At 40.1% G+C, this 10,786-nt stretch overlaps 1 protein-coding gene across 1 annotated transcript; it reads right to left on the minus strand.

Moving 5' to 3' along the window:
• Positions 1–5,144: 5,144 nt before the first annotated feature.
• On the minus strand, positions 5,145–10,473 carry LOC143982818 (fatty acid-binding protein, liver). The gene is made up of 4 exons (XM_077481838.1): positions 10,327–10,473; positions 8,758–8,930; positions 6,098–6,187; positions 5,145–5,264 (listed from the first exon to the last, which is right to left on the minus strand). The coding sequence occupies exons 1-4, from the start codon at positions 10,391–10,393 to the stop codon at positions 5,214–5,216; spliced, it is 381 nt and encodes a 126-aa protein (XP_077337964.1). The 5' UTR covers positions 10,394–10,473; the 3' UTR covers positions 5,145–5,213.
• Between the last annotated feature and the right edge of the window lie 313 nt (positions 10,474–10,786).

Below are 10,786 nucleotides of genomic sequence, written 5' to 3' on the forward strand. Positions count from 1 at the left end.
CTAAATCAGATTTGTTCGTAATTCAGATGTGCATGCGCAGAACGGCGTTTCCCGCTGTTTTCCGACATTGTTTTCCGCTGTTTTCTGATGTGCCCACCGGCACCACCTGGCGTTCGTAAGTATGAGTTGTTCGCAAGTCAGAGTTTCCTAACTCGGGGACCCCGTGTAGTTATACTTCAAGTAACTCTAGCTGGAGCAGTTGTGTGACCAACTATGTAATCTGTATATTCTTCACTGTCTGCAAATGTAATAAGGCCTATTTGGCCTTCTTCATTGACCACCAGCATAATGGGCCCTTCTCCACTGAACAAGAAACAACCAATGTGAACAAAGCATTAGAAATGAATACCATCAGGGGCATTTATACTGGTCACCAATGTGAAGATTACCGTATTTATCGGCCTATAACATGCACTTTTTTCCCCTTAAAATCAGGGGAAAATCATGGGTGCGTGTTATACGCCGATCCCCCACCGATTGTGAGCCTCTCTGCGACTTTTGGCCACTCTTGATGGCTTTCGCCCGCTCTCGCAGTCCCCCGTGAGCCTCCGAGAGCGCACTAAAGCCACAAATGCGGCCGAAAGACGGCAAGAGCTGCTGAGAATGGCCAAAAGCCGGCGAGAATGGCCTAGAGCTACCGAGCGTCGCTGAGATACACAGGACATCCGCTCTGTATCTCGGCTGCGACATTTTTAAACTGCAAGACTGAAATGCAAGTCTGCAAATTACACTGACACGGCTGCAATGCAAGGCTGCAAATGACACTGACAAGGCTGCAAATGACACTGGCAAGGCTGCAATGCAAGGCTTCAAATGACACTGACAAGGCTGCAGATGGACACTGATAAGGCTGCATTGATGGGCATTTAAATGTAAGTTTTTTTCCTTAAACTTCCCTCCTAAAAGTTGTTTTCCTTAAAATTCCCTCCTAAACTTGGAGTGCATGTTATACGCCGATAAATACAGTATTTTAAAAACTGTGGCATATTTCCTATGACCACCAAAGTAAAGTGGAATTATTTCTGTGATCGTCAACAGAAATAGGGCATTTTTCTATGGGCAGATTGATTAACAACGTAAGTGTAGCATATCTACTTGAAGTGTTACTAAACTCACAATAGTAAATGTATATGCAGTAAAGCATTCTTGTTACAATCACTGTGGAACCTAAGGAGTTTATCCTCCACATTGTGTACAAAGGCTGTTTGAGCCTGCCTTCTCCCCTTCTTCCACAGTGCCCAATCCATCTCCTGATAAGACAGAGACTTTGGAGTCACTCTGCACATGCTCAGTTTGTTGTGTATTGATGGAGTTTTTTTTTATTAGTGGGAGGGTGCATGTGATCAGCACAGGGCCAATCAGCACTGTCCAGACAGAAAGTCAGGGGTCCTGCAGCCTTGGGACAATCAGAGGAGAATGAAAACTCCTCCTACAAGCTTTAACCAGATGCTGATATAAGTCATACGACTGCTATATACTGCTGATGAAAAAAGGTATTTATCAGTTTATATTTACTAAAATAATTGCATTTCCGTGTACTGTGTGACACCAGATATAGTGAATGCAGGGTTCTTGGTTTAGTAACACTTTAAGTACCAATATAAATGTTTTACTGTAAGGGCCATTGACCACCTTTTAAAAGTAATTTTATTTGGGGGCCCTTTTTTCTTGATCACCAAAGACAGATGACAATAAGAGGGATGCATAGGTTGTTGCAGGCTCTCCATAAGTGAGGTGTATAAATATGGATGCAATGTAGGTTGCTAGTCACTATAAAGGGGTATATGATTAGAAGTACAAAATATTCTGTACTGTAGAGAGTATTCACCAGAATAGGGGGAATCAAGCAGGCAGACTCCAGTTTCATGGCACCCTTGCATTACAGTTTCAGCTATATTCAAATGATAAAGAGATATGATTACAGCATGCAATGAAGACTAATTGAAGAGCAACAGAAAAGATGAAATTCATAGCCTTTCTGCAGAAAATGCTGTTCAAGTGACCAAAATCCTCGCCTTAAGTGAATCCTCGCAAGATAAGTGAGTAGCCACAATTAAGAAAACAGACATGAATCAGGAACACAAAGGTACTTTTTTGTTCTGTTTTGGGTGGTTTTGGCCTTTAGAGCAATGCATCTATTTCAGAGCTTGAACATTTCTTTAACCACTAGAGATCCGCGCTATAGCCGAATGACTGCTACATAGCGGACCTGCTTTGCCGGGACTACGTCTATTCAGGTCGTCCCATGCACGAGCGGCCTGCACGCCCCCTGAGACTCGCCTGATCACAGATCGGACCGACCCCTTACCACGTGATCAGCTGTCAGCCAATAACAGCTGATCATGTGACAAAACAGAGCCGGTAATCGGCTATTTTTCCTCCTCGCGCTGACAGTGCGAGGAGAAAAAAAAAAGCCGATCACCGGAGGCCGTGATCGGGACATCAGTCGCGATCATGGCCAGCTTATGAGTGCCCACCTTCCCCCTGCCAGTGCCACCTAACTAATAAAAAAGTGCCCCCCATCAGTGCCACCCATCAGTGCCCATAGTGCCACCCATCAGTGCCCACAGTGCCACCCATCAGTGCCCACTGTGCCACCTATCAGTGCCCACAGTGCCACTTATCAGTGCCCAAAATCTGCCTCAACAACAGTGCTGCACCCCAGTGCCACATATCCGTGCCCATCAGTGTCATCTACCAGTGCCCATCAGTGCCGCCCATCAGTGTCCAGCAGTGCCACCTATCAGAGCCACCTATCAGTGCCACCTCTCAGTGCCCATCAGTCCCATCAATCAGTGGTACCTATCAGTGCCCCTTAGTGCCACCCATCCTTGCCACCCATCCGTGCCACCCATCAGTGCCCATCTTTGCCCATCAGTGCCGCCTTATCTGTGCCCATCAGTACTGCATTATCTGTGCCTATCGGTGCCAGCTTATCTGTGCCTATTAGTGCCACCTTAAAGTGGTTGTAAACCCTTACAAACCACTTTGACCTACAGGTAAGCCTAGATTAAGGCTTACCTGTAGGTCCAAGAAATATCTCCTAAACCTATATGGTTTAGGAGATATTTGCCCAAAAACAGGCACTGCTGTCTACGGCGCATGCGCCGTAGACAGCGGCGCACAGGCGCACTGAGCGCGGCATTCTCAGCGGCGGAGCTGCCGCGCGTGTCGGCTCCCGTGCGCATGCGCAGGAGTGACGTCATCGCGGCTTCGCCGAATGACAGCGGCGGAGCTGTGAGACCCCACCAAGAAGATGGATGCGGCGGACTACAGGGGACAGCGGCGACTTCGCTGGCTCCTATGTCAGGTAAGTGACACATAATGGACTACTATGCGATGCATAGTAGTCCATTATGCTTTGCCTTTGCAGGGAATGAAAGAGGAAGTAAACTCATCAGGGTTTACTTCCTCTTTAACTGTGCCTATCAGTGCCCACCAGTGCAGCCTATCAGTGCCCACCAGTGCCGCCTCATCAGCGCATTTCAATGAAGGAGAAAAATGACCTGTTTGCAAAATTTTATAAAACACTTTTTTTATTTTGCATCTTTTTTTGTTTGTTTAGCAAAAAATAAAACTCCCAGCTGTAATTAAATACCACCAAAAGAAAGCTCTATTTGTGGGAAAAAAATGATAAAAATTTCATTTGGGTACAGTGTTGTATGACCGCACAATTGTCATTCAAAGTGCATCAGCGCTGAAAGCTGAAAATTGGTCTCGGCAGGAGGGGAGTTTAAGTGCCAAGTAAGCAAGTGGTTAAGCAGGTGATTTACTGCATATCTTAAAGGGTATGTAAACCCTAAAAATGTATTATACAGTATTGCAGATTTACAGTGCTTAGATCAGTGGTTCTCAACCTTGGCTGGGTCGAATGACGATTTGCCAGGGGTCACAGAATCCTGGGCTGCCCCTGAAGCCCGCACCTCTCTCCCAGCCTTTTCGGGGCCACCCAGCAGGGCTGTTCCTGGAGCCTGTGGCCACCCACTCAGCCTCTTTGCAGTCAGCCATTTAGTTAACATCATGGCTGGGGGGCAGAGACTAAAGGTCAGCTTACTGGTGAGGAATGTGAAGTGGGAGGGGCTGGAGGAGACCCTATCTCCTCATTTAGGCATAGGTGTCACTGCTGTGAGACACCACAAAGTCAGAGACACAGTGAGTAACACTACCTGTGAATATAGTTGCTATTAAAAGTCTCCACTACAGTTCTCAGATCAGCAGATGACCTTGATCAAGAGCACCAAAATTGGCTGATCAGAACTCCCCCCAGAATTGCCACTCATCCCATTCCCCACACCAAGGAGTAAGAGAAGGAATATAAATATTGAATACATGGAAGGGAGAGGAAAAGGGAAGGAACAAAGAAAAAGGGAAAGAAAGAATAAGAGAAAGAGAGAGGGATGGGGAAAAAACAAGAAATTAAGATAGAGAGAGCGATAAAAGGGAAAGAAAGGAAAACAAAGAGAAAGAGTGGTACATCCTAAAATGTAACATAAGGGGTTTTAATACTGTATGAGTGGAAGGGACTCAGGGAGCGCTAAATTTCCATGGGTTAGGGGCACAAATGACTTGTCTTGCCTTGGATGCTGACAATCCACGCTAAAAATAATTTTACTGTTGGGGTCCCCACAACTTGGGAAATTTTATCAAGGAGTAATGGCACTAGAAAGATTGAGAACCTCTTGCTTAGATGAAGTGGCTGTATTAGGCTTCTTTTTTAAATCTTTTTACCTTATTTTTACTTGTTGATCCTACTAGTAGAACCCCCTGACCTAGAGTGACAAAACTCACTCACTGGACTGTATTCATGGAGGAGCAACATTATCAAACAAGGCTGGTTTCCTGACTTGGACTTCAAACACCACTTCTCCTCATCTCCATTACATTGGGAGAGGTTTTGTAGTTCACAGAAGAGAACTAGGAAAGCTGATAAGATGGTTTGTTGTATCAGTTCAGCGTGCAGGAAATTAGAAGGACACAAGATTTCTGGCAGGATCAACAGGAATTTGTCTATGTTTGTGGAAAATGAACTTTAAAAACAGAACAAATATAGCCACCACACATAACAAATGGTAACCTGCAAATATATTTTTAGTTATGCTATAGATACTTTAGGCATATTTTAAAATAAAAACACATTACAATACTTGAATAAATTTTATTTTATTAGGCAACAGACTTCTTCAGTTTAGTGGTAAAAAAATATTATCTTTAAGTTAGGATCTCTTGCTTTTCCTGATCAGTGTTGTTGAGCCGATGGTGATTTGCTGCAAAAAAGAATGAAAGTTTATGTCATGTTCGCATACTGACTGTCTTAATGTTTGTATGTCATTTGTCCTGAGAGAACGATTTAAAGTATAAAAAATTACATAAAGCGTAGCGCTAAAAATCAAAGAATAAATAACATGACTATATCTATGCCCCAAAGTATAGCTAAAGTCCAAACTTTTTTTTTATTTTAAGATAGAGTGGAAAGGTCAGTTTTTTTTGCCGTCTGTGCCCCCATCAAGGAGATTTACCCTCTCTATTTGTCTTGTTTACCATTATCATTGAAACTGAAAGTCCCTTGTCGGAACACAACAGCTCAGCGGGGGAGTTTTTTTTCATTCAACTGGCTGCATGCATGTTTATGAACATGCATTCATAAATTTGGATATACATGTTTCGAAAATTGGCTAGTTCAGCAGGTACTAGCCAATTTTGGTACATCTGCATTTCGGTAAACCTGTACTGCTGTCTGTCCAACAGAAGCAGCTTGTGTGGAATGGTCATGCTGGAAAACAGCATGCACTTGGTGCTTGCAGCCAATGGCTGCAGTGCTGATCAGTTTATTCTGACGGGAGAGTCCCTGCTTTTTTTTTTTTTTTTTTGTATAACTCACTGGTTATACCCTGTATTAGTCACTTTACTACCAAAGCCAAACGGGGTTCTCAAACCTGTCCTGAAGGAACTTCAACAATTTATGTTTTGAGAATATCCACACAGGTAGCTAAATTGCATTGCTGTGAGGTTACCTGCAAAACATGCACTTATGTGGGACCAGAGAACAGAGTTGGGAAAACACTGTTCTATAACAAGATATTCCAAAATGTATACATACTTCCACCATTTCATCTCCCTTAACTTCTTGGATGTGAGAAAATGTGTCACTCTTGCAGATAAGTTTTCCTCCTTCTAGGTTCACAGTGACCTAAAGAACAAGAAGACATGAACATAACTTATATACATGATCAGAGTTAAATTCTTCGAGTTTTTATTAAACTATACAAAAGTATTTTCAAAAAATATGTGCAAGAAAAACAGAATAGCAGGTCCATTAGAATTTTAATTTGTTAGTCTAAAAAAATAAATATTCCTTTTGTTTCCATATGCAGGTTCCACAGTGAGCTTAACACAATGGGGTTGATTTACAAAAACTGGAGAGTGCAAAATCTAAGCTCTGCATAGAAACCAATCAGTTTCTAACTTTAGCTTGTTCAATTACCGCTTTGATACCAGGCACTTTAACCCCCCTTCTTTCCCAGGCCAATTTTCAGCTTTCAGCACTGTTGCACTTTCAATGACGATTGAGCAGTCATGCAACACTGTACCCATATGAAATGTTTCTTTTTTTTCACACAAATAGAACTTTCTTTTAGTGGTATTTAATCACCACTGGGTTTTTTATTCTTTCTAAATAAATAAAAAAAGACAGAAAATTTTGAAAAAAAAAAGAGCCTTTCTTCATTTCTGCTTTAAAATCTTGCAGATAAATAATCTTTCTTCATAAATGTAGGCCAAAATGTATTCTGCTACATTGATTTGTTGAAAATAACCCAAATCAGTGTATACCATTTAGTTTGTAGGAAAGTTATTGAGTCCACAAACTATGATATATATATATCTATATATATATATATATATATATATATATATATATATATATATATATATATATCGATCAATCCTGATGTACCTGATGGCCTATCTCCAATCCTTGAGGACTGAACACACCAGGACAGTACAAATACTCCCCAAATGACCCCTTTTTGGAAAGTAGAAAGTCTGAGGTATTTAGTAAGAGGTATGGCGAGTTTTTTGAAGTTCTTATTTTTTGAAGAAGTATAAAAAATAAAAAATTTTTTTTTCACAATTTGTTTTTTTTTTTACGTACTGTCACCAGTGTGGTGCAGCGTTATCATATAGCGGTTGTGGCAGTTATCAGGGACTGACAGTGTGTAAAAATAATAAAAAATTTAATTTTTTTTTTATTACATTTTATTTACGTTTTTTTGTTTTTTACACACTGTGACCAGAGCAATACAGTGTTACCAATATGATTGTTCATACCAGGAACTTCACTGGTATAAGCAATCATTTTTACTGAATAAAACTGATTTGTTCAGTCTGTTTTGTTGTGATTAGCTGTGATTGGTCACATGGTACAGATGGGCTGTGATTGGCCCTGTCTATATAGTGTCATCAAGGTGACCAATCACAGCTAGCAACACAATTGTACACAACAGATGTCATGAAAAGAAGCCATCCATTGTTTAAAATTGTCATGTGATCTTCTGTGATTGGTCAAAGTGATCACTTGGTAATGGCAGTGAGTTAGTACACTGACCAGTCATCAGCTTTGTCCCATGGACACAGCTGGTGACAGATCACACCACACCCCGGCCCTGCGGCTCCATGTGAGGAACGACTCGGGAGGATGTCATGTGATGTCCACCCGGATCGACAAATATCTGGTCCAGCTGTCAATTGACTATAGGCTGGGTGGGAAGTGGTTACGCTTTGATAAAAAACCTGAAAGCTGATTGGTTTCTATACAGAACTACACCAGATTTTGCACTCACCAGTTTTAGTAAATCAACCCCAATGTGCTTTGCAGCCAATAAATGCTTCTTCATTTGGAGTATCATTGGAGGTGGTATAATATTATAGTATGTGCAATGGCCCCCCATCCAACAAGTCCAAAACACCAGGCATCTACTGGCACATACAGGTGTACCTTTTTTGGTACTATGCCTTGTGTGTAATCAGAAACAAGTTGCCAACATGTGTATGTCCACTGAAAATAGCTGATGTATATAGATGTCTGGGTGATGGGCCCCTGTCTCTTTGGGTACCCCTGTATCTTCAGGTATGTGGGGGAACGCTGCCTGTGTCTTGTGTTTTGGGTTTGTTGGACAGGGAGCCATTGTACATACTATAATAATGTGATTACACATCCCATGATACTTCTGATGAAGTGGCATTTAATGGCTGTGAACACCACGGCATCCCTGCCTCACTGTAAAACCAGCATCAAAAAAAGTTTAAATATCTATTTCTATCTTTGGCTTGATGGACATATGGATGTATAGCTGGACAGTGATATTAAGGGAGGTGGATGAATGGAGTTACCTCTTGGTTAGAATTTTTCAAAAGAAATGTCATCCCATGGTTATAGAAAAATTTATTTGTAACTAGCTGTTTGACATAATGTCAGCTTGGCAACTAGATGGTGCTAAGTATCATAAGAAAATTCTTATGGTACTTAGCATCATCTAGTGCCTAAAATGTAGCATGTTTCATTTTAAATCAATGAAAAACATTCAACCAGCAAAGGAAAAAGGTCAATACTATTCGTTTTCTCTTCATTTGCACAGAAGAAATGTACATGAAAGTGAGTGAAATGAGAGAAAATTGAAATGCAAATTTGTGTAGTATTAATAAAAAAATAAAATAAAATACAAACATTATCCTTTCATAGGTGTAGACTTAGGTTGTTACCTTAAACTTTTTCCCTCCAGCACTTGTGATTTCTGCTTCCTGTCCAACAGTAAAGGAATTACTCTGAGAATTCTTTGGGGTCTTTAATGTAACAACAAAGTCATTTCCATTTTGCTGGATTTCAATCACTGGGTAAATATCCTTTGCCACTTTGATGATGTCGTCAGGTACACCTGGAATGCAAAAGGATGTATAATACACATAACACACTAAAGTATTTTTTTTAGGAATAAAAATACTGGTTTATTAAAGATAATTCCATTAATCCTTTTCACAAATTTTAGTTCAACCATTTGTGATTCATGCCCTCTACATTTGTTAAAATGGATCCACTAATTTTACTACGGCTTCAACGAGCTACACAAGGTCCTCTCTTTTTTGAAATTTTGGATACACAAGGCACAGTGTATTTATGGTTACAGAGATATCATAGCTCCCAACTGTCCCTGATTTTGAGGGACTGTCCCTGGTTTGGACCAATGTCCCTCTGTCCCTCTTTCCTCCTTATTTGTTCCTCATTTTGGTCTGATCTATATAGTTGTATATAAAATTCACTACGGGCATACCCCACTTTTAAGTACACAATGGGGTTTATTTACTAAAGCTAGAAAGTGCAAATCAGTCTAATTTCTGCATAGAAACCAATGAGCTTCTAACCCCAGCTTGCTCAATTAAGCTTTGGTAATAAAACCTGAAAGCTCATTGGTTTTATTGCAGAAGTGATCCTGATTTTGCACTTTCCAGCTTTAGTAAATAAACCCTATTGCGTACTTAAAAGTGGGGTATGCCTGTATTTATCTATCAAAACGTGTTTTCCAGTGCTAAACCTTTCATTCAATTTCTAAATTGCTGCATTTGTAAATTTCAAAAGCCAATATGAAGGAATAGTAGTGGTAAAAATAAAAAGCACTTATGGGTTTAACTAATCATTTTTTGTATAATTCTCCTTTAAGGGGACGTGGCAGGGGGTGTTTCTTATGCCTATATCATTTTGATAATAGGTGTCCCTCATTCCCATCTCAAAAAATTGGGAAGTATGAGTTATTACTATGCTGCTTGGAATAGATTATATCTTTTTATCATTTAGCAGCCAAGGTTTGCTCAATAAGTCTCTCACCTTGCCTCATTTCCCCTCATTTGCATACTGTCTACTTATGGCACCCTTTAGTAGGACTTGCAGCAATCAAAAAGTCAAGAGTTAATGCCACTGATCAGGACCTAATTTCCTTGTGGTGAAGAGTTGCCATGAGCGGCAGTTAATAGAATAACATTAAGCATAAAAGAAATGTTAAAGGTACACAGCATATACGTCTAAATTCTATAATATTGTTTTAAATATTAAATAGAATAATTCCTAATATAGCAACTTCTGCAATGTGTAAAAAAAAATAAAAAGTGAAATAATTATCTGTGGTTTTAAAATAGTCATATTAAACATAGCAATCACGCAGTTACTGTCATTTTTTAAAAACACGATATGGGATCTTTGGTATTTATGCCTTAATGACTCAAAAATGTTTGTATTTCTAATTCATAGTCTCTATTCATGTCAGTAAATAGCACACTTACCCACGACCTTTAAGAAATTTTCATAGTTCTCCTGAGAATAGACGTTCCAGGTCCCACTGAAGGCCATAGTGAATCTTGTGATGGATCAGGATGCGCTTGTTTGGAAATGACAGGAGTGATAGTAACCTTCTTTCACTAGGGCACTATATATCTATGTAGACTAATGCATGTCATAATTATTAACCAGATGGTTATCAATTATTAATGATTTGTTTGATGGTCATGGAAATGACCCATAGTTCACTGTCCAGTGTTTTCTGCATTTGTGAATATTATGTAATAGAGACCTTTTTAGTCTGACTTCCAAAAATGTACCTCTGAAGGACAGTGTTCAGTGCATATGAAGCAATAAGGACAACAATGTATAAACCCAATACTACTAGAGCACAAATAGGAATCCTCTGTGGAATAGATAACTAGGAAAAAGCCGAAAACACTCTAAAGTGGTCAGTCACCAAAA

The sequence above is a fragment of the Lithobates pipiens genome, unplaced genomic scaffold (genome assembly GCF_037356315.1).
Source record: "Lithobates pipiens isolate NorthernLeopardFrog02 unplaced genomic scaffold, aLitPip1_a1.2 Scaffold_16, whole genome shotgun sequence".
In the NCBI taxonomy this organism is placed as follows: domain Eukaryota; kingdom Metazoa; phylum Chordata; class Amphibia; order Anura; family Ranidae; genus Lithobates; species Lithobates pipiens.

Excerpts from the sequence above, each read along its gene's own strand:
- LOC143982818 (XM_077481838.1), bottom strand. The coding sequence starts at position 10,393 with ATGGCCTTCAGTGGGACCTGGAACGTCTATTCTCAGGAGAACTATGAA. Across the intron at positions 8,931-10,326 it reads AAATTTCTTAAAGGTCGTGG|GTGTACCTGACGACATCATC; the intron begins GTAAGTGTGCTA and ends TTTGCATTCCAG. Across the intron at positions 5,265-6,097 it reads AGGGAGATGAAATGGTGGAA|CAAATCACCATCGGCTCAAC; the intron begins GTATGTATACAT and ends TCTTTTTTGCAG.